At 41.0% G+C, this 24,823-nt stretch overlaps 1 protein-coding gene across 2 annotated transcripts in view; it reads right to left on the minus strand.

Moving 5' to 3' along the window:
• Positions 1-11,398: 11,398 nt before the first annotated feature.
• The window catches only part of LOC117937183 (glutamate receptor ionotropic, NMDA 2C-like), a 51,670-nt gene continuing 38,245 nt past the window's right edge, over positions 11,399-24,823 (minus strand). For both annotated transcript variants that reach the window (XM_034860966.1, XM_034860965.1), the window contains 4 exons: positions 18,629-18,789; positions 17,260-17,447; positions 15,501-15,733; positions 11,399-14,261 (listed from right to left, as the gene is read on the minus strand). In XM_034860966.1, the coding sequence (XP_034716857.1) occupies positions 12,717-14,261; positions 15,501-15,733; positions 17,260-17,447; positions 18,629-18,789 (2,127 nt within the window). In that variant the 3' untranslated portion in view covers positions 11,399-12,716. The remainder of the gene's footprint in view (positions 14,262-15,500; positions 15,734-17,259; positions 17,448-18,628; positions 18,790-24,823) is intronic.

Consider the following 24,823-nt stretch of genomic DNA (forward strand, 5'->3'; position numbering starts at 1 on the left):
CCATGCCGTTAAAATAAGAAAAAGCTTTTTACATGTGAAAACAATAGCTACAGACAGACCGGTTAAATGCTAAATGCTGCGCACGTGTTGTCAAATTAACAAAGTTGTTTTCTTAATTTGCTTGTGTTTTGGCCATTGGCATTTGTCGGCCACCATACGTATTACTCTTTTGTCATTTTGGAGCTTGTCAATCCCTTCTGCCCTGCAATCATCTTATTCCCTCCACCTGAGCATCCCCAGCCATCTCCCCACCTGCACCTCATTACCTCATCAGCCACACCAGCTCAGATCCACTGTTCTTCTGACAGATTGTTTTACTTTTTCAGCGGTTTGCCTGATTCTTGGATTTAATTATGCGACGTGACTCAAATCAGTATTTTGTGATTGCAATGATATCTGACAAAAATAAAAACAAATAAACTTGATGAAAACCCCTCTATTGTGTTATCGGCTATATTGACATTTAAAATGACCCCACAGAATGGGTTTGGTGTAACAGAAAGTTGTCTTCTTAGCATGTGTTTTTTAATGTATCTATGGCGGAGAAATACATTGTTGGGCAACATTGCGCTGTTGAGACCAAAAACGGCACCCATTAAAAAATATATTAGGGCTTTTGTTAGCTGTGATGGGGTAATCAAATATGATCCAGGAAAGCCAGTTTGAACAATACTTTGATCACTGTATAGCGGTTTATAATACAAGGAGGAATGCTTTTTGCTAATACTTTGGAACAACACAGCTGCTGTAAGAACAATGACAAATCATGCAGCTCATGTTTCAAAATAATCTGTGTTCTTGCACATTTGATAGGCCAACACAGCATCTTGCTGAAAGATGTTGCATAAAATTAGTCACTTTTATCACCCCAACAATCCTCTCCTGGAACGCTATATTAGCTGTGCCAACCCACGGTGGTCTCATTGAAATGAATAAGGGAGCTGCATATTTTATAGGCAGTCTTACAGTGGAAGAAGTACCAAATCACAGACAAAATTATGCATTTTCAGATTCAGCCAGCAGTGTGTGGAAAGTCTCAAAAGGTATTTTATTGCATATGTGAACAATACTGTACCAAAAAAAGACATACTGACTTGTAAAAACAAATCTACACAACGTGTAAACTTCAATTACCTCTGACTCACTGAAAGAGACATCAACTGAAGCCATTTTGTGTCTTTGTCTCTACTGGTTAGGCTTTAATCTCTCTCTCTTTCTCAAACCCACACATGTATGCACACACAAACTGATTCAGTTTCTTTTCGCGAACATGTCTTTGCCTGCACTTGCCTGCTCGGTTCATTTCCACGTTCCATATATCTGAGCTTGTTCATTTACAGAGGAGAGAACATCGCACTTTTTGATCACTCTCCTTGAGTCATCGGCCGTCGAGCTGAGGACGTGAAGCCCATCGTACCTGTCAGCGCTAGGGGAGAGAGATCACCATCAGGCAGAGATCAAACCAGACTCAGTGGATTGAAAGTAATGAGAGGAGAAAAAAGGAGGGCTGGAAACATGGTTAGTTGAAGAGGAAGGAAAATGAGGAGGGAGATAAGAGTAGGGGAAAAGGAAAGTAGGGAAAAGAGGAGACAGTAACGGAAATGAAAAGGAAAAGGGGAAAGGATGCAAGAAAGTAAGAGAGTGCAAAATAAATAAGAAAAATAGAAGAGGGCAAGAGCAGAATTGAAATGAAAAGGAAAGAAGTAAAGGAGAGGAAGGGAAGAGAAGGAAAAAGTAGAGAAGGCAAGAAAGGAAGAAAGACAAGAAGACAGCAACGGATTGCAAGGGAAGGAAAGGAAAGATAAAAGAAAACAAAAAAAAGATTGGATATGCAAGAAATGAAGGTAGAAGAAAGAAAGAAAGGAAAGAGAATAGAGGGAGGAGAGTAATCGATAGGAAAGAAAAGTAGGTGGTGAGACAGATGTACACTTGGTCAGTTCTCCCTGAAGCACCGACAGGTGAACATGCACACACTGAAGAGCTGTTGCACACTTGCCAGCCTTTTTACACCACTCTTAATGTGCCTGTTACTGTGGTATCGGGAGTGTTTGCATGTGTAAGTGTACGGGGACTCTGTCTGCACTGTCCAATCAGCCACGCTTCATTGATTTCTTTGTGTGCTTTTGAATCTGTTTATGCCTAAATTAGCACTTCCAGTGATCCGTGCGCAAAACACCGCCTTGGCCAGCAGAGCTGAGCCAGGACTCCATTCATCTTTACCTGCCTGCTGTCACCTTACACCACTGGCCGCTAACTTAATACAACAACACAGCGATAAGAGGGAAAAAACAGCTACAAAAGGACAGAGAGAGAAAGAGCGAAAAGAAAGAGCTGGCAGAGGAGGCCACCAAATGGGTCAAACAAGGCAAATAAAGAAACAGAACAAAAAAGAGAGAAAGTGGAATAAAAGAAGCAGGGGAGCAATTAAGAGTGAACAATTCTTAAAAGGTCCCATGGCATGCAAATGTCACTTTATGAGGTTTTTTAACAATAACATGGGTTCCCCCAGCCTGCCTATGGTCCCTCAGTGGGTAGAAATGGCCAAAATAGTGGCGATGTAAACAGAGCCCTGGGTATCCTGCTCTGCCTTTGAGAAAATAAAAACTCAGATGGGCCGATCTGGAATCTTGCCCCTAATGATCTCATGAGGGGCCGGATTCCATATCGGTTGCCTCCCCTTTCTCTGCTTTGCCCGCCAGGCTGTAGTTTGTTTGCTCATTTATCATGCTGATTTTGTTTCCGATGAGAGAGCAATTCGCCTCACTGTATCTAAATAAAGCCTGATGTATTCATCTATTACAAACACTCACACAGTAAGGGAGTAATTGCAGCACTGCATTTAATACTCTTAAATTCACCTTAATCACATTATGCACTGCTGATATGTCTCGGTCTGTTTCAGAACGCTTTCTTCCTGTTTATCTTGTAGAACTTTCTTTGCAATTAATTGACCCGAGATTCTGTTTAATCTTCAACACTGTCTGGGTTTTGAACATCAATCCTTTTTGGTAGTGACCAAAATGTAGCTGCACTTTGGGATGCCAGAAAAAGTTGTAAACACAAGACAGAAATGTTACCAACTTTTAAATGGATTTGGTAAACTTTCTGGTTACAAGTCCAATGTTCACTCACACCTGCTTTGAAGCAGCCCTGTTAGTTCTTCCCTACTCCGAGTTTTTTCCAGCCAATCAGCTCATTTCCTGCCTAATCAGCTCATTCCCCTCACCTGAGCTCTCCGCCTGCACTCCATCCTCTCGTTAGATTAGTTTGTGTTTTTCTGAACATTTAATGATGGTATGATTGGTGTGAACTCCATCTTCAACAGTTTGCCTTGCTAATTTAGGCTACAGTTTTTGCTCAAAAGGCAACAACAATAAACATGCTCAATGTGGGTGAGAATGAGGATGGAGGGATGTGGATGACTGCCTATGCTTTTGTACAGTGAAAATTTGTGTGCTCACAAGATTTACCATTTAACAACTCTAATTACAGTCTACCAGTAGTTCAGTTTGTTCTACTAGGTTTTTTAAGACAAACACATCTAAACAGTCATGCTACATGGGGTTGTCTAGTCATAGGTTTCAGTCATCTTAAAATCTTAAGTAAACAACGTTAAAAATGTGGCAAAGTACAGTCATGTTGTTGCTGCACTAAGAATAAGCTACGAGACATGCAATGGAACACATTTAAGTTCATGTAGGAGAAAGACTATTCTGAATGAGTAAAAAAAGACAGACTGCTGTTAAAACTGTCCTATCTCCAAATGAGAATCTGCTACACACCGACGTTAAAATGGGTCAACCACTTTGATAACCACACAAGTTTCCATTAAAAACATCCTAACTGTTATCTTTCTTCGTTCTCTTCTTATTTGGCAGTCCTCCTCCAGGATAGCTGAGTGCTGAACCTAATTTCAGCAGAGCTCAAAGAGCAAAAGAGGGGTAAAGATCTGGTTGATAATAAGGGTGCTCTGGGCTACTGGGTCAGGAGAGTGGGACTGGTTAATTAGAGGGATAAGGTGAGTGTGTGTGTGTGTGTGTTGTTGTTGGCAGATCGGAGGATGTCTGTTCACACTCTGATGATATGCTGTGTGTGTGTGTGTGTGTGTGTGTGGCCTGGTTCCTTGGCTGTGCTATTGGCGGCTCATCGTGGTTTTTTTTGTTAATTTGCTGAAGTAATCATTGCCAAAACAACCCAGGAGCTGTCACCTTGGAAGAACAAGAGGAGAGGCAACAGTGGGTGCTTTATGGTGTCATTCACAGGAAGTCAGCAGCGCGACACCTGCTAATCACAGCTGTGTCTTTCATCCGATGACCTATGTACTAATAGCCTGGTCCTACTAGACTTTGAACAGAGAGTCTGGCCACTCTCCATTGACAAGTGTTAACTTTCTTCAAGGCGGGCACTCTGTTGACGTTAAAATTATTGGATCGGCCCAGAGCCACTCTGGATCTGCCATAACCTATTGCTAACGTTTGGTTGTGACGTCGGCTTAGCTTTGCTAGCGTTGTCCTTAGCCACTAACGGAGCAAGCTGGAAAATCTACCTTTGCCAGAACCCTGTGGGGAGGAGGGCCACAACATCATGGCCAAAAATAAAACTCAGCAAAGATTTTACTTGCTCGGGCTTTAACTTCTGGATATTCGGCAGCGTTACCACAACGGACCGAATGGCTTAGCTCGTATCTTTCTTCGGTGCCATTACAGAACTACAACTCAAATTAGCTCACAACCTCAACGTCATCGTCCTCGGCCACTCCGTCTGTTCGCTGATTGGACCGGAGAAAACCTGCAAATATACTGCAGATCCAGATGTAGTACTGAAGGAAAATGAAAATTGTGCAGAAGTAGGTAGGAGGGTGCAGCTAGGCCAATGTAGTGTATCTTTTCAGGCAGAAAACAAGATCCTCAAAAGAGCTGATTTATTTTCTTATTTTCGACAAGGTAGCAGTGAGCACAGGGGACTTGTTGTGCTTCTTGTTGTGGCTGCATCCTCAGACTGATGATAAGTAGGCTGAGTAAGCCAAACCCAGACCTGGATGTACCACACTGAAATTGCTCCGCAAAAAACTCATTGGGAGACTGGTGCACGCCCAGGATTGGGGCCTCTGGTCTAATAGAGATCGGTGACAGTTTGGAAGGGATGAAAAATCAAGTTGATCAATATGAAGCTGAGAAAAAAGCCACATGAGTTGCAAGGCATAGAACCACTTCATTGTTCAGCACTGCCTCCTAGAAATGATGTTGATATGCTACTAATATGTTTTCAGTTTCAAGTGAGAGTGCCTTTTGTTTCCTGTTTCCAACATGGAGTCAACTTTGTTTCTTTCTTTTTTTTTCAGCATGATCATGATCATTCCCAAACCTTAACCACACATCTAGCATTGTAACCATGACAAAGGTTCCCAACTTTAGCGGAGTAGTCCCCATTCTACAATGTCCCTTAAACCTTGCCTTTAAAGCAGCTATAACCGACACTTTTTTAATAACAATGTATCAAATGACAATGTTTTTGGTTGAAAGGGGTGGGTTGTAGTGATGACTCTACATGTGTCAGCTTTACTGATCTTTATACTGTCAGCTCTACTGTTTTGGTTCACTCTCGCCACTCTCATAGCCTCGTCTTCAACCATGGTGTGCAGCTTTTTTCAGTGAATAGCGCTCACTGTGCACTACCTGCTCACCACAGCATTTAGCAGCTAAAGGCCAGATGATTCCCTCGGGTGTTGGTAAAGAATTTAAACAAGTCTATAAGAGAGTGAATATTGGTTCCATCAGGTCCCCTTAAGTAACCCAAATTTTTCTCCATAACTGCTGAGCGTGTAAAGAAGCTACTGTTTACTCAACTTAGAATGATGTGTCAGTGTGAGCAGGTATCGACACATTCTGAATCAACATTTTTGCAACTCAATACATCAATTAACAATGGTTCTTCGTTGTTGATTAAAAAAAATCTGGGCATTGCTTTAGTTAATTTTCCTCAGTGTATTTGCTTTTGCAAATTAGTAGTGTAAAAGTGTCATTTGTTCACGGGTGTGTTCTGGATTTGACATTTACATTTCTGATATTTTGGAGAAAAGTTAAATTGCCTCGTTTATAAAAAAGTGTAATGACATAAAAGTATTTTTAATTTCCATCACGAACATGCTCGGGACTCCATCTGTATTGGTCTGCTTATTTGAATTCTTTCTTCCTCAAAACTGATTTGAATTGGAGGCTCGTCTGGATGTAGACTTCCTGAATGGCCGAGCTCATTCCCGTCCCAGAGATGGGAGCGATAGTGGGAATTGAGCCTGAAGATTGCTGAAGTAATTAACATTTCTGCTGTCTGGCAGATCCAATCGTCTAGGAGACGAGATTCTGTACACACACACACACACACACACATACTCAACAGAATCTCAAATGCAAAGTTAAATTGCGTACTGTAGCACAATAAAATGTGCTCTCATATGCACAGACAGCTGTCACACTCAGGGTGCTGTACTGCTTTGATGATTTAGTTAATGTGATAGTGTAAGGCAAAACAACCAGAGCAGCTGTCATTTACATCACGTTTCTGCATGTATGTCAGTGAAATAGTAATGATGTTGTTTGTTTGGTTTGTGTATCTCCCTTTAATAAGGATATCATTGTAAATGGATTGCACATTTTCTGTCAGGAAATGAAGATGTGTTGGATCTCTTTAGGCACTCTTGGGAGATTTCTACTTGTTTTCCACATTGTTATCATCATCCTGCAATATAGGTTAATATGTATTAGTCATTTTTCTAACACACAAATAGATCCCTCCATCCTGCTTTGCTCACTTTTACCTGTTCTTATATCAGCTGACTTAATATTTTTCCTTTACATATCCCTCTTTCATTTTTCTATACCTCCCTCTCCTCTTTCTTTGCACCTCCCTTTCATTGTCCTCTCTATCCCCTCTCAAAGCCTCTTCGCCTCTTCTCTATCTTTCCTCCTCACAGGCATCTTCTTAGCCATCTTAGTTTCCTCCTCCTCCTCCTCCTCCTCCTCCTCCTCCTCCTCCTCCTCCTCCTCCTCCTCACAAACACCCTCTACCATTGTCCCAACCATTTTTCTGCTTCTTTTGATTTCTTCCCACATTTTTTTGTCTTCTTCCCTCCTCTCTACTCTCTCCTTCCTCCCTTTCACCAATAAAGGACGGGCGGGACAGTCTTTTGTCTCAAGGTGACTCAGAGCATCTGGAGCTGTTGCTGCGATATGTGAAGCAATTTATTCGCAGGCAGGAGGTGTGAGCAGAGCGGACTCAGGCCCTCTGGTGACTCTGGTTATGGCCGACAACCCTGTCAAGGTTGCTGCTTGTTGTATGTACCTACATGTATACAGCATCTGTGTGCTTACATCAATTGCACCACTATCTGACATTCATCTTATTTAAAAAGAACAGACGCACACATTGGTTTAAAGAGCGGAACATCCCTGCAGGCAAATTTATGACATGATATGATAAGTAACGTGTGTCTATGTGTGTAAGTAAGTCAATACACGAATAATGTTTTAGCTTCGAGGGTGGTCCTTATGGACTCTTGTGTCCCCTGACATGAATATTAAATCTTATGCTGGTTAGGTTGCATAATAGTCCTTCATCCCTGCCTTTGCTTTTCCCCTCCTTTGTCTCAGATGCTATGTTTCAATTTAGCATGTGCTTTATGAGAGCAGATGTAGGTTAGCCAAAGATTATTTGAACGTCCGTGTGTGTGTGTGTGTGTGTGTGTGTGTGTGTGTGTGTGTGTGTGTATATGTGTTTGTGTGATGTTTGCAGCCTGTCCCAGGTGCTCCATTGATGTTTTCATATACACAACTCACATCTTTCATCATTTAGCAAGACAGGTCCTCCATCAATCCTGATTCAACCTCTACACACACGTAGCCTGGCAACACACACACACACACACACACATGCTAATTGGTACTAGAAACAAAGAAGGAATGTGGGAATGTCATTAGTTCAGCAGGTATTTGGTCATAAAAGTATTACATAAAGTAACCCCAAGGAGAACAAATGTCAGGACCAAATTTCATATATCAATCCATCCATTTGTTAATTATTTCAATCTGGAACAACCAAAGGGATGGTTGCTGCCATTATGGCTAAAAAGGCATGATTTACTAACCACAGCAAAACACTAAATATAAGAAATGTGCATGTATTTAAATCTGGCAGTTGCAGGGGCATATAACAATAATAACACATGACACTTGGACGTAGAACCCCAGCTGGCCTCGTATTGTGGATGTTTACGTCTGATGGCTGTTGAAATGAATGACTTCCTTTTCCCCACTGGAGCGGCATGAATATGCTCCTCTGGATGATTAGTGTGTAATGAAGAGGTGAAATGGACAGTTCATCAAAACAAACCTGTTTGGTTTTTTTAACAGCATAACAAGGAAACAATTCTATTAAACATGCAAAACGCCTCCAACCTTTGCTGTCAACAATTGGTAATGCTAAAGATTCAACTGGTGTAAATATTTTGCACATAAAAGGATCAAGGAAAATATTTACTGGGTACGTATAGGTACAAGTAGAGAAGTTCAAATGTTTAGTGGAGACCTAGAAATAAATGACTTGGTTAATTGGTTTAATTATTTTATTGCATGTTACTCCCAAAACAAACCTAAGATTAATTAAGACACTAAGTACAACCTCTTTGAACTATGCGCCCAGCACACAGACCCTTTTTTCCACCTTCAAACTAGCTAAAGTTGATTTGGACACGCTGTTAACAAACCTACGCCATGCGCTTCACGCCATCCACTTAGATCGTTCAAATAGGGCCTTAAGTATTTTTTGCCTGTTCTTGCAGTATTTCTCCTTGCGGATGTTGTCTCTTCGAAAGTGTAAAAACAAACTTAATTTCTTAGAATTTTTCTAACTGATTAACTAGTCTGACTATGTGATGATGGGCTGCATATTTAATAACTGATAGGCAAGGTGCTAAAGAGAGCCAACACCTTTTTCTAAATACATCACATAATTATTTGTAAGTGAAGTTGTTGAAGTGAAGTGATAAAAAAGCCTTCATAAAAATAATTTGTGCCAACAATACAAAGTTGAGTTTCACGTCACTTCCATTTACTCTTATGTAGGGTATAGTAAGCGATGTTAATCTAACACACTTTTTGTCAAATTCGGCAAATATCTCCTCATGGTTACTTAGCACCTAGTCCTAGATCCGAATGAAGAAAGGTGAAAGAAACCTTGATTCTAGCTTCCTCAGCCAAATAGTGTAGGTAACAGGCAGCAACATAATCAAAGCCCTGGAACCATGTAGGAGAATTTTTTATCTCGATCACCTAATTAATACTGTCCTTCATTGCGGTCCACATGCCCACTGACTGGCCGACAAAGTGCCGGGTATAGGACCTATTGCTGAAAGACTTGTGAGATATCTGAAACAATCTGGCCTGGTCGCGCAATTGTTGAGGACAGTGCTACAGATGGTGGAGACATGATTTAACACAGTTTACCTCACACTCAAGTCAGTCCAGGACATATACCCAGCTGGAGCAGCGTTGCTTTCTCCCCACCCAAATTGGCTAATAAAGTAATGATTAAAAGAACACAAATGCTTGAGCAAGGGCAGTCCGGCCGAAGGATAGTAGCGGGACATATTGGTGGAGGGCGAGTGTGGGGAGGCAACAGACAGGGCCAGTAGTTTTGAACAAAAAGAGTTGTCAGATAAACAGAAAAAGAGGAAAATGACTGAATAACAAAAATTTAAAAGAGAAACTATGACCAGGAAAGGAGGAAGTAATAATAAATAACGCTGCAGTAATAATAAACAAATAAAAACTGTTGAGAGCACTCGCTATGGACAAGTGAGTTCCACTTCTGGGATTGCTCTTATTCTGCCGGAAATTCTGCCGGATTTCCCTCTTTCCGATGTCCATTTTCTGATGTCCTGACACCTTTTGCTTTCTTTGTGTTATATTTTTAAACTCCGGTCTATTTATGAGGTCTATGGTTAACTGCTCTTCAGATCTCTGCAGGGTAAATCCAGTCAGCTAGCTAGACTATCTGTCCAATCTGAGTTTTCTGTTGCGCAACTAAACGAAGCTTTGAACGTACACATGTTCCACCAAAACTAGTTGTCAAATGTCAAAAAAAGGGAAGAAAAAAAACAACTAGTGTTAATCTTTGTGACCCGGGAGGACAACACAAGTGTTAAAAAAGTATAGCTTTGTAATGTAGACTGAGACAGCTGTTTACATTTTTCTTTCTTCCAACCACACTATCAAATATTAGTACAAAGGTTTTTTTTTCTAATCCACTTGTACCTTTGTAAATCCAGGCTTTATGTCGGGCCAACAACCATGTCTTAATTACAGAGGCATGCGGAGGCCTTTCTGCTCTTCAGCAATAAAATGAAGTCCAATTACCCTGAACTAAAAGAATATGGGCTCAGTATGAGAGTATTAATCAATATTATGGTCCAATCTAAAGCAATGCTCCAGTAACAAAGCAGAGAGTAATTGAAAAATCAAAGCGCTCAAGGTTTGGAGTCTCCAACATTACTCATCTGGCCTCCAGAATTTAGTCTTGTCTCGTCATGACAACAGCATAGGGAGAGGGTAATTGCCATGGCAACAGGTCACCTTGAAATAGAGAAGCTTATCTTTAACAAAACTTGTTGCAGGTGAGCGTTGACAGACGTTTTAAGATGTGCCATGAATGCTACACTGTCAGGTTTGAGTTTGACAGAAGATTAGAAGTAAAAGAATATTGTAATCGCCACTTGGTTCAGTCTCTTTTCTGTTGTGTATTTGTGTCAGTCACAAGCTGACATGTGGCCCAAACACCAGAAGGATATTCCTCCAGGATGCTGCAGCAGACGACTGACCTCCATATGACAAGATCCAAAAAGGTCTTATACGCAAGCTGATCATTTTCTTCATCTTTCTTTCATTTCTACCTGCTCATTTTTCATCCTCTGTTTTCACCGTATAAGAGTTCTGTTACAAGGAGAGATTAATACCACTATTACATATGTGCGGTAATTACAGCCAGCAGCTGGTTAGCTTTACTTAGCATAAAGACTGGAAATGAGATACAAAAACAGAACACTACACTTACACTTTAGTTTTTGAACAGTAAAACAAATGACATAAAATGTATAAATTGACCTTTACAATCTTTATGGTAGGTTAAGCTAACCGGATAACCATCTGGCTGTAGCTTTGCAATCACAAACAGACATGACAGTGGTACACATTTTTCTCATTTAAACCTAAGGAAGTATAAAACGTTGTCCAAAATGTTAAACTGTCCCTTTAAAACTAGCATGTCTTGATTAGGATACAATTTATCTCTACAAAGTCGGCATGGACACAAAAATAAAGGCTCTACAAATTAGAGGCGCACGTGCATGTTCATCCAAAAAGGTTCTTTAATTAGTCTAAGTGATTAATTACAGGTTGAGGGAGCCAGGTAATATAGATACTAGAATAGCTTTCAATTACCTCATTTAAATTTGATCATTTAACAGTTAGAGGGAATTGGAAAAACAGGGATGATGACGGAATATAAAAGAGTGGAAATGAGAAAGTGATGAAAATTGTAATATAGGCCAACAGAAAAGAGTTAATACAATAATAACAAATATTTAAGTAAACTTTACAAAAAGAAAAATGTGCTAGAACTGTGATTAGAAAATTTTAAGAGTGACTATAAATTCTTATCATATGTAGAATACATGAATATGACACTATCCTGCTTAAAATTACACATTTTCTCTATTGATATAGTATTTAGATACAGAATTGATTTATTGTGAGGCCCTGTGTGATGTTGTGCTGTACTGCAGCCTCATACTGAGACTCAGTGAGGAAAAAGAATTCATGGTTTAAGACACCTAGTGCTTGTCAGTGCTGTCCCAATACCTTCATCATTTTGCAGATTGTGTTCATAAGGACTGCTTTCACAAAGTCTCTGTTTCTTCTGACTCATCACTAAATGACAACTTGAAGGGATTAGCTCCAAAACATTATAAATGTTGAAAGACGTTACCTGAAATTCATTAACAGACAGTCTTGAAAAGACAAAAAACTGCTTCTTTTCTGTGTCTGAAATCAAAATGTTTTAATATTACTTGTTTTCATTTTGGAAAAACTCTTGTTCATCGCAGCAACAGTGGCTGGATTTGATGGCTGTTTTGAAAGAGACAATCCCTCATTCACCCACTACTTCTTCCTAGCTGTAAACGGTTCATCTACTTGACAACATCCAAGACTGAATCCCAACTATCCACAATAAAATATACACGACACACACAGCATGAAAACTCTGGTTATAGTTTAACCATGCGCCAACACCGCGGACTGTTGTAAATCTTAGTGCACATCAAAGCACAGAAAACACGCAAGCGTTGTAGGAAAGTGGCAAGTAAGTAAAACCTGCCGACTCCAGCTTTCCAAACCTTTCTCGAGGATAAATTGGCAACAGTGGAGTTTTCTTATTTTACTGTGGTATAGATCAAAAAAGTCCTAAACATCTGTAAAATTTGCAGGCCCAAACTTCTCTTCTTTACCACACAAAATCACACAGAAAATCAACAACTATTTCAAGTCATAACTTTTTCCCCTTACAATAATCTAACCACGTCCCCCTCTCCACAGTGGTTATATTTTAAGAGTCTTGTCCTCTATAACTCCACAGTATCCATCTCATGAGGTTCCATTGGTTTCCCATCAGACCTCAGACTCCAGGCTGGACACTCGTCGCCAGGGACGAAGTACGCAGGGGCTCCCCACAGGCTGACCCCCTGCTCCCTTACCTGCCTGGGCCTCTGATCCAGTCTGGGATCCCTGATAGACCCCATAAGCCCCATACACACTGTCCTGGTACAGCAGAGCCCGCTGGCTTCCACATCGCCCACCCCCACATGCCAACAGCTGGCACACTGGGCTGGTTCTCGGGTGGCTGCTGGAGGCCTGGCTGTGGTTGTGCAGGTCTTGGGGCCCATGGTAGAGGGGTAGTCCAGGGTATGAGTTCAGGTAGTGGGTGTACTGTCTGCTGAGCAAGCTGGTGGCTCTCCGTACCATCCCCCGCCCTAACCCAGTCCCATGTCGCACTGCCTCTCCATACGTGGGCAGGTGGGCGGAGTGAGAGTAGCGCAGCTTCTGGCCCTTACGCCCATTGGGCCTCCTCTGGTCCTCCCTCAAGTGGAGGTAGGCCTGGTTCCGGGGGAGGCACAGGTTGTTTCGAAGGTGAGCAGGGTTGCAGGCCTTTGCAGGAGTGGTTGGTGTGAGAATGCATGGGAACAGGTCTGGCAGTGTGGAAGGTGATTGGCTGGACAGAGATGACTGAGATTCGTCCTGCTGGCGTATCTGCTCATTGCCCCATGTGGCTTTGAGGAAAGAGGGGCGGCGGTGCCTGCGTCTGCCTCTCAGCACCAGGTCCTCCGGGGGCCAGGAGCTGTAATTTTCTACCCGAGGACACATCCCCTCCCCTGAGTAGATGTTGTTAATGCTGGGGTTGGAGATGTGGTTGTCTTGGAGGTGGTTGGCTTTGAGCTCACTCAGATAGATGGGACTTTTGTCATTTTTCCCCTGATCCCTGAGATTTCTCCTCTCTACATCCTCATCCTCACACTGGAAACTCTTGGACCTTCTTTTCCGTCGGGAGAAGCTCGCTTGGCCATACTGGTTGTGAGACAAGGAAACTGGGTGAGAGGCGTAGATGTCAGGTAGTTGGAGATCGGTGTAGGGAATGAAGGGTGACTGAGGATGGGTGTCTACGTAGAGTCTCCCTGTGGTCTGATAGTGGTGCGGGTGCTGATGAGGAAGCGGCTCACCCAAGGCCAGGTGGGGGCTGCTGAGGCTGGACACTGGAAGTGGCTGGTCATACAGACATGAAGAAGAGCGAGTTGGAAGCGTGTAGCGCAATGGTGTTGGCCTTGTAACACCCCTCTGCTGTTTCAGAGAGGTAACAGCACTCAGAGGTGGGGTTAGGGAGCAATGATTCTCTGTTATATAAGCAAATCCTCCTGGTACCGCCTCAGTGGCAACTTGTGGAATACGAACAGGCAAGCTTCCGCCATGACGGCTCAACTGCTCTATGGTCTTTGTTGCATTGTCCAAAGAGGTCTCAACATTGGCAGTGGAGACCAGGTCCTTGGCAGTGCGAAGCATCTTCAGCATGTTTGCTTGAGCGTAGTTGGAGGTCAGGTCAGGTTTTGGCAAACCAGATGAACGCCCAGGATCTTCCATTCCATTGAAACAACTGTAAATACCCTGATAGATGAAACAGAATGACAAAGAATGAAGAAGATAAAGAAAAGAATGAGGAGAGAATCAAGTATACATCACGTAATCCTTTGTAATTAAATAAATAGTTAGCCACAAACTGTTCAACCTTGAATCAACGTAGCTGTCCTAAGGAGACAATTTCACAGGCCAAAATTTCAATTTGTGCATCTCAAAGTGACGTTCCACCTTCTAACTAAGAAAAACACCACCGGCAGTTAAATAAAAAATAATTTCATTAACATCCCATTTTATCACTGAGGCAAGACTTAGTCACTAATTCATTATGCATTCTCCTGGGACTCAAAGAAAAACAGTTTAAGCTCAGAGGATTGCACAAACACATGCACACACACACACACACACACACGCAAAAACACACACAGACACACATATACACACACACGCCTAAAGTCCTGTCTCTAACTTCATGGACAAACAAATAAGCCAAATCCCATGACTAGTCTCTGCCTACAGTTGGCTTGGCAATTCTGAATGCAAAAATCCTGAAATTTAATTTGGCCCTTGGGGGCCGCCCCATATGGATAAATGATCAGATAGTCATTTAGCCTTTAATCTGATAAAACCCCAATCCAGGCACAATAGTGTAATTACATGGCAGAGGAGCACAGAGGCTGGAATCCGTAGACATTTCCCTGGCTGCAACTCCAGCCAGAGCTCTTTGCCTCAATAACCACATTCCCAAGCATCAACACTCTGAATACTGATTGAGGCTAATTACAACTTGGACATTAAGCAATCAAACTAAAATGCTGAGTAAAGACCAGAATTAGTGTTTCTTTTTTATCTTTTTATCTCTCCCCTCCCATTTCATTCTTAATAACAATGCAGTGCCATTTTAGCTAATATTTTATAACGACCCTCTAATGGTACCATGTAATTACATGCAAATGTATCCATTTGTGCTTATTTATCATCACCTAAAAGCCACTTGGACGAAAAACAGCCTATTTCAGTGAAAAAGCAAACCAGGAACCACGTAATCAACCAGCCAATCTTTCAATATCTCAACCGAGCTGTTTACTCAACTAATCCAATCAGCCTCGTAACAAAATAATCAATGTAAAAATCAGTGAAGCAATTTCTCAACCCGACTTTCATTATCCAAGGAATTTAGCAATCAAAACAACTGAGGAGGATCCATAAACAACAAGCTACCTGGCTGAAAAAAAACTATCAATCAAATGACTAATATGCAAATCTCACCCTACTGATGGCCAACAGGAAGTCAAGTTTGGGAGACTTGCGGAGGGAGTGTCGTAGTTTCCAATAAAGAAGGTGTTCCCAGGCAAAGACCAGCATGCTGAGGCCCATGGCCACTAGCAGCATGTAGAAGACGCCTGCCATGTTGTCAATGTCCAGCTTGCTGCTCATTACTTCGTTCTTTTCATTCTGGCAGATGCCTGACAACCACACCGTCTCCAAGCGCTGGGTATCTCCTGATGGGACAGAGACATATGGGAGGAAAGAGAGAAGAAAGAGAGAGTATGAGATACTTGATATGACAGTCTACAATAACCTGATGATTACCATCTATATCTTGTCTTGGATGTGTTATACAGTGCATACAGTTGTTGTTGTTTCTCTGAACCAACACCACATTGGATTTGAAACAAAACTGTGATTATGAGGTTAAACCAAACACTTTGAGGGTGATGCTCTGCAAGGCCTGTACAACAGTCATCGTCACTCATTGCTTATTTCAGAGCCTTTGCCCATTTACTCTGTGTTGATGTCATTTTTTCAAATTACAACTTTTACCTCATGTCCACATCCAAGTCAAGTTATGACTGTGAAAGTCAGAAACCAACTTGGTGGTTTGTGGCTCAGAGTTGGTCCGCCACTCAGATTGAGCCCTGCCAATAACGACTTCCCCGACTCAACATCTTGATGTGGGTCTGGCATGTCAGGGTAGCTCAGAGGTAGATTGGTTGGGGTTAATTGGTTGGGGTTAAAGTCTCCTCCGGCCACATGTCAAAGTGCCCCTGAGCAAGGCACTGAAACCCGTTACTCCTACTACTAGGACGGGTTAAACTGCGGAAATAAAGTTTCAATCCATTTTACTGTTGCTTTTTTAAATAATGCAGTAGGGCCTGAAATATCAAAGCAAAATGGATGCTTAAAGCCAGCCAAAGTCAAGGCAACTAAAAGCTAATTTAATAAGATGTAATACTATATTGATCATTCACTACGTTGCATTCATCCAACAATTTTGAATTGTCTGATTTCTCTGTTTTGATGTGAAGTGTCCTTGTACTTCTAAATGAATACTACGCATGTACAAAATGAGCTACCATTCCTACACTCTAAATACTCTTGTCTTCTAAAGTAATTTTATCTTCATGCTTGGTCGGTGTAAAAGCATCTTGCCATGCCAACGAAGCAATCGGAAGCACCTATTGGATGAGAAAAATGTATAGTGTGTAAACATATCTCCATCAGCTATCATTGACACATAAGCTACTCCTCCAGGCCTCTGAACAGGTGGCCACCTCTTGAGCTGTGTCCTCCCCAGTGGCCTCCAGAGAGCAAGTCCCATTTTATCTCTCAGTTAGTGTATGTTGACCATAAACACACCGTTTCTTATATCATCGTGAAAAGCTCAGAGTGAGTGCAAATGTGTGTGTGGGGAGGGTGATCTTAAGCTCTCAGAGGAGGGAGGATATTAATTCTACACTGGTGGCTGTCATGGTGAGTGTGTTTGTGCATGTATAGGTAGGAAAGATATGTGTGAGTATGTAGTGGAGATAATCATATCCCTAACACTTCCTGCTGTTCTGCAGGATATTAACTCTTCCCTGTAAGCCCACTTCCCTGCTGACACAGCACACACTGAACTGGACAGACTCCAATTCCACGGTTCACATGGAGCGTGCCAGTCGGACAGAAAAAAATACAAACAGATAAAACACAGGATAGTGTACAGTAAGAGTGTGTGTGCTGTGTTATGTAGGATTAGGATCACCGTCTCCAAGGAACTGCAGCAGGGCAAGGTCAATAGGCCGTTTCCAGCGGGAATCCTTCTGCAGAGCGATGCCATATCCTGTGGTGGCAAACACTTTCCCGCTGCCGATGGTCACCAGCTTGCAGCCTTCGTCCTTCCCGGCCATGTAGTTCAAAACAGCAGCATCATAGATGAAAGCTTCCAGCTTCCTGCATGCAAACAGATCGTCTGAGAGAATGTTTAGCTCCTACACAGTTCTTACAATCAAGTTCTTACATCATGTTATAATTATATTTTAGATCTCTGTTTCTGCCTTAAAGGATCCTGTAGCATCAGTGGTTTTTCATGTTCTATGCCATCACATACAACATTGTATACTACACAGCTGCTGACCACTTTTGTAAGCACACCATAGGTTTTTTAATTGTTCCCACCTTGCAGGCGGCTTGCAGAGACTTGAAACTAGCCATCACAGTAGACATTTAGTCAGCTTTTTATATAAATGTTAAGACAAATTGCATGTGATAGTACCAGCTGGGAGCAAAGACTAAGTGGTCATATTTAGTACTAAACTAAAAGAACATTAGTTTTGCAGGTATTTGGTCACAAACCAAAGCATTGGACACAATTTAGATTTTTAACTGCTTGTACATGAATGTCTGTCCAAAAATGCGTAATGTTGTGAGAGATACTGACATACTGCTATTTAAAATGGAGAAGTAAATAAGAAAGTTTTGACTTGCTGGTAGTGTTAGATAAGAAGTAAGGGAGTAAGTGGATCACCAAATTCCTTAGGATTCCTCTGGTGACCATGATATCTTTACCAAACTTCATGGCAATTAATCCAACCATTGTTGAGATGTTTTAGTCTGCACCCACTGCCTGACATTGCGCAACTAGCATGGCTAAAATTAAAGGTAACATTTAACTAACCCTAAAACTAAAGGTACCAAAGTGTACCTAACCCTAAACCTAAAATTAAAGGTAACCAAATGTTTACACTAATGGATTAACTGTTTCAGGTCTCTGAAAGTAAATTGTTATTCCACACTGGCAAAAATAAATTAATCAAACAACATAAAGTACACTGTACACAATTTGTAGTTAAAGAGGAAATGTGCACAATCACTCTGAGTGTTTTAGTGAAAGTTAGATGTTTGACAGCACTTTTGTATACAAAGTAAGCAGCACTGGACATGATTTTATTTTATCTAAAAATACACCCATCACATTGGCCTAATTTACAAAACAGTTGCTACAACACAAAGCAAACCTCTGTAATACTCAAATCATGATCATTATTACTCATGTCTTCAATGGCAGGAGGATCAGCTCAATATAACTTCTAATTTACTTGTGTAATACAGTTAAAATGTTGGTAAAACTGTACCCGTTTTTGAGGCTTTCTAGAGCTTCTTCCACCCCCTTCTGGTTGTATTTTATCATGTGTGTGTGCATGTCGGGGTAGTTGCTGCGGATGTTCCTCTCTGTGCTCCCGTTTGGGACCGTCCCGAAGCGGAACGGAGGGTAATGCTCATGTGGTTTCTGGAACTGTAGGGAGACACAGGATGAGAGGAAAGGGAAAGGAGGCAAGAAGATATGAGGAGAGGGAGACAAGAGAATAGAGGGAAGTAGAAGAAGAAGAGGTTTGGTAAGGAGAAGGGGGAGAGAAAAGTGAGTAAGGATAACATGAAAGGAGAAGAGTGAGACTGAAGGGAGCGAGAGCAGAATAGGGGAGGGTGGGAGAGAGGAGGAGCCGACAGAAAGAAAAAGGCAATAAAATTAAAGGATGAAAGGGAGGGTAGGTAATGAGGAAAGAAGTGAGAGGGTGACAGAACGGGTTGGAGAAGAGAAAATTGGAAGAAAAGAGATTTTAAACAGAAGAGAGCGAAAAGAGTAGAAGAAAGTGAAGATATGAGTGGGAGGAAAAAGGGTGAGTTGGGTGAGATAAAAAGGGGGGACTCAGGAGAGTAAGGAGAAGTAGGGCACAATGAAAGAGGAGAGAAAGAAGGAAGTAAGTGGAGAGAGCAGAGGACAACATAGACAAGGAAAAGGAGAAGAGCGGAAAAGAGAAGAGAAGAGAAACAATCAGAGGAAAGGAAACAGGAAAAAGAGTGGAGATATGAGTGGAGGAAAGGAAATAGAAAAGAAAAGAGAAGAAATGGAAAAAGAGAGTGGAGATAGCAAAGGAGAAACATGGCAATGAAAAGAAAGATAAGAAAAGAGAATGTAAGAGATAAAATGAGAGGAAAGTAGAATAAAAAATTAAGAAGAAAGTATAAAACAAAAAAGCAAAAAGGGACCAGAATGAAGACACGGGGTGAAGAGGAGCAAAGAGGATGAGGGACTACTCAGTTAAATGAAATCCATTTTAGAGTCATTCCATTTCTTTTCCCAAGAGTGATTTAATCAGCATCCAAACTCAATGCGTATCGAATGGACTCCATTTACTTCACCTCCAGTTGATTAAATTGGATATCAGTCAACACACATCTGTTTGAATCATTTTGCTGGCCACAGATGATCCTAATCCAGTTCAATTTGTAACCGACCAAAGTTCACATTTCACAAGCTGATGTATTGATGCAGGATGAAGCAGAAAAATGTCTCTTAGAGTTCAATTAGACTGTAAACAGGAAAGATCTATTCATCTTACTTACAGCATTGACCTTTTGAGCAGAGCACAAATGAATGGGACAATCAAAATGGGAGCGTGTGAGTTGGTGTGTGTATGCATGTTAACATAATCACTCCTCAGATGCAATTGCAATGGATTCAGTTGGGATGTTACACGCCTTTTTCTGCAATCAGCTGTTTGAACAAAAGCAAAAGTTATCAAAGTGATAAATTAAAGGATAGGTTCTAAAACAATTTCAAGTATGTCTTAACACGATACTTACATGCATATAACCTATATGAAGGCACTGGCCCTCCTTCCATGCAACATTTGCCGGATTGGATAAATTCAATGCAGCGGGGGACTTAACATCTCTGTGAGGGGGAGGGGAAATTCTGAACCGTCCACCCCGCTCACATACATTCGGTATGGAAACACTGACAGATGAACAGCAACTGAACACTGTTCATTGACAGTAACGTGCTTGCAAGAAAAGAGAAAAAAAAACAGCAGTGACACAGTGAATTTGTCTACATAGTTAATAACGCATAGAAATTTACTTTGGTTTACATGGAACTTCTGTTTCAAGGATATTCCTATTTTCCTATGTTCTTTACTCAGTAAAATAAAGTACCAAAAGTTACCAAATCAAGGCTGCTCATTAATTGGTGGTAAATTGTGCTGCTGCTGGTGTTATCATAACTGCATTTTGAATCAGGTAAAATTATCCTCTAGTTTATTCTGATCACGTTTTGACTATCCTCAGGTCCTTTCCGATCTGGTTTCTGTTTGAAAAAAAAGATTCATGCTCATCAGGTTAGGGATTTTTTTTTTTGGAGTTCTATTTCCCTTAAATACTTCAATATTGTAGGGGAGTTGTCATGGGATCGGCTGGATGGAGATGGTGGCTCCATCAGATCGGATGTGAACAACCTAAATACTACCATGGAAAGCAACTCAAGTATTCTTGACAGCCATGGCCACGATTTTCAAGAGATGGAGGACAAGCTAGCAGACATGGAGAACAGAAACCAAAGTTGCAATATCCGCATCATCGGGCTAAAAGAAGGTTTGGAAGGCTCTAATGCTATCCAGTATCTCTCATGCTACCTTCCTAAGTGGCTCCCGAATTTAGCAGATGTTCAGATAGAGATTATGAGAACCTACCAAATTTACAGTGATAGCCCAAAGAAGAATACCACTAATTGCACGCTGATTTTCAACGTCAATTTCAAAGCCACGGATTCCTCACGAGTCAAGGGTGGGATTTTTCCTGCTTTATCCAGCAACACTGAATTTCAGGGAAGGCCCCCAGTATAGGGCATTCACCTACACTGAGGATTGTGTGAATCGGGCTGCGCCCCATTCTCCTCCTACTGCGGCGGGGAGAAACAACGCATTGGATTCTGTCATAGAGGGCGCCATGGAGGAGGATCAGGACCAAAACCTGCCTGATGAACATTGGTTTGTCTCGTTCTCTTTATGTGTCCTGGTTTCATTGCACTGTTATCTAATATGATTATAGAGACTGTGTTTCTAAATGCTATGTCGACCTAGTTTAATATAGCCTACGCTTTATAGGTTAGTTGGGCCACTGCTCAGCTAGAGTTTCCCTTCTAATGTGCTTGCTCTTAATCTTTTGCTTTTTGTTTCTTGTTTTTGTTGATAAGAAATGTGTTTATTAAATCTGTTTATTTTGATGGTAATTTACTGTGGAACCACTTGCTGTTGCAACCAGGTGATATGGCATCTTTTTTGCTTCTCCGTGTCCAATCTTGATCACAGACCTACTTTGAGTCTTAGCCGTCTGGCTATGTTCACCCCCCATGAATCCTATATCACTCAGTTTATTGCAGAATTCCAGATTGCAGTTGCAGAAATTAATGTTAGCTCTGTATAAGACCCCAGGATATTGTGGGAGGCGATACAAGGTTTTATTAAGATCAATACCATACTATTCCGCTCTAATGCGCGCAAAGCTAGATCAGCTTCAACTGCAAAACCTTGAAGCTCAGTTCACCAGATTAGACTCATTGTTGCAAAAATGTCCCTGATCAAATAGCTATTGAATGATCACTAGTCAAGTAAGAAATAAACAACATTCTGAAACAGAAATCTAATTTCCTAATCCATAGAACAAGACAGCACTATTATTTCCAGGGCGCTAGACCTGGGCAAGGAAATGCAAGGCAGCTTTATTTGTCTAGAACATTTCAGCAGCAAGGCAATTCAAAGTGCTTTACATAAAACTTTACAGAGCAGTTAAAAACTATAAAAGAAATTAAAAAATGATAAAATACAAGAATATTTCACTGTGCAGTCTTGGAAATTAAACATTAAAGACCAGTTAAAAACAGCTAAAAATATAAAAGCAGATAAGATTTTAATATAATTTCCTAAATCCAACTTTAGTATAGAAAATCCACAACTATTTAAAGAAAGGCAACATAAAAAAGAAAGGTCTTCAGCCTTGATTTAAAAGAAATGAGAGTAGCGGTGGACCTGTACATTTTTCTGTACTCAATGAACCCTTTTGTGGAAACCCAAACTTTGTTGAACAATGTGGTAGGGATTCTATAGAGGCAATCTTACAAATTGTACCAATCTAGTCATTTACTTGCCAATTAGAAATAGGTCCAGTGACCATTTTGCAGATATTCCTGCTACTAGATCTTCAGAAGTCAATGTTAGAACTGAACCTGCAAAAATAAATAAAACCTTGTAGACATTGTATTCTAATTTGCATGAATCAGAGGTTACTTTAAATAAAACATACACTGTGACGGATGGTTAAATCAGCTTAGCTCTCAATTGTCCAATATGCATTTTGAATTTACAGCATCACCCCTCACTATTTGCGGATTATGTTGTGTTTTTTTTCTTAGAAAACCGCTCTCATTCCCTTCCTCACCTTCTATCTTTATGCGAGGAGTATGGAAGCTCATCGGGCTTTGAAATTGACTGGTCAAAGTCTGAACAACTTCATTTAAATGCTTGCAATTTAACAATCTCTGCTAACATCATCACTGTTAAACAGTTTAGGCAATATTTAGGCATGGAGGTTTTTCCTGTCTTAAATCAGATTATTAAGCATAACTATTGTGCTGCTCTGAACAATGTTTTAAAAGATATGAAAAGATGGATGGGTCTCCCCATGTCTATTCAAGCCTGTATCTCTTTGGTCAAAAGGAAGGAGGATGGTGGCCTTTCAGTTTCCAACTACACTATTTTCGTCCTTTGTGTTAAGGCCCCTCCTTACCTGGTTTGACTCAGATACGTCTGTTTTCTGGCGACTGTTAGAAAGTGCTATGACAGAGCCTTGGTCATTCCATGCCATTCTTTTTGCCAATATCTCTATAAAAGCAGTGCCACGCTTTGGCCCCATTATCTCTCATCTTATCAAAACTTGGAGATTGGCTGAAACACAGTGTTGTTAGCATGTAACTGGCATAATTTTCCCGATTGTTCAACTACATAGCACTTCTTATTGGTGGGAGGCCATAACAGCTCCTTAGTGGGAACAGAGGGGGGTTTATTATCAAAAAGACATTTTTAATGAGGTTGGCTTGTTATCTTTTTCCAACTTACAAATCGCATTCAGTCTACAACATTCCTCATTTTGCTTTTACCTTCATTAAGATCAGCACTCAAGACGTAGCCAATCCCAAAAGTATTTACTGAGCAGCCAAACTTGTTGGTATTCAGCCTCAAAAAGTTTTTGGTGGTATCTGGTCGCACTGCCTTTCCTATTGAGAGGGTCTGGGAACATGATTGCACAGACCTAAGTATCAATTTTAACTGCTATGATGTATAGTCTAACATTCCAGAAGTGCCACATAATCCAGACCATCAGCAGATTCACTACAATTTAATTCATAGAACAATATCTCACCCCTAATTAACAGTCCTTTATGCACTTTTTGCGCACTAAAAGTCCAAGGTACATATCTTCACATGATCTGGGATTGCTCTCCTGTTGTTTAGTTCTGGAATAATAATGCATCCAAAATATCTGCCTTGATTAAGGATACTGTACCTGTTACTATCTGTATTTTGATTCTGAATGATTTGTCAGCCCTTCAGCTCTCTAAAATTCAAAAATGTGCTCTAGTTGCTGCTAAAAAGATGATTGCAACACGTTGGAAACAACCTTATGACTTGTCTATTCGTACATAGACAAGACGGACATTCCTTTTTGGATGTCTTATACGGTATGTGGAGTTCTCTACGACTCGCATAAATGGAGCGCCACAAAAGACTTTGGACTCTTGGTTTAACATTGCTGAATTCTTAAATTCCATGCTGTAGACTTTTGCTTTCACCTCCTTGCTTTTGGCTGTGCATGTGTCTGGTTTTTGTGTCTGTCTCTGTCAGTGTCTTTTGTTTGTGTGTGTCTGTTTTATGTGTCTTGTTGGTGAGCTGTGAGTTCCGTTCCTGCTGTTGTGTTTTTGTTGGGTCTCCCCCCTCCCTGACTTTCCTCTCTGTTTTTTTGTCGTGGGACGTGTTATTATGTCCTAGTGTATTGATTAATTGTATGAATAAAAATATTTGATCACTAAAAAACGTTGTAGGAGAGTTGGAAAGTAATGAGAGATGGACTAACACATTGATTTTCATCTTTTCAAAACATTAGCCTTATCCTTCGAACCTGCGAGTGAACCCAGCCAGGCTACGACCTAAACCTGCCTAATCCTCTGTCATGTAGGATCTTTGAATTAAGCGTCAGCTGCCGTTGTGTTGTGAGGGTAATTTCTATAACCCCCTAATGTTGTGGGATATAATGCATCTGCATAAAGTTAATATAGTCACCTAATACAACCATAGATCACTGAGGTGGCACTGCTGATCCTTGCCAGGGAGTTGTTTTCCCTCTGTGAAGAATGAAATGCTTTTGTGTAAAGCTCCTCTGAGGTCCTATTTCCAGGTTTAGTGTGTGTGTGTGTGTGTGTGTGTGCCAAACATTTAAGT

This window comes from Etheostoma cragini, chromosome 21 (genome assembly GCF_013103735.1).
Source record: "Etheostoma cragini isolate CJK2018 chromosome 21, CSU_Ecrag_1.0, whole genome shotgun sequence".
In the NCBI taxonomy this organism is placed as follows: Eukaryota; Metazoa; Chordata; class Actinopteri; order Perciformes; family Percidae; genus Etheostoma; species Etheostoma cragini.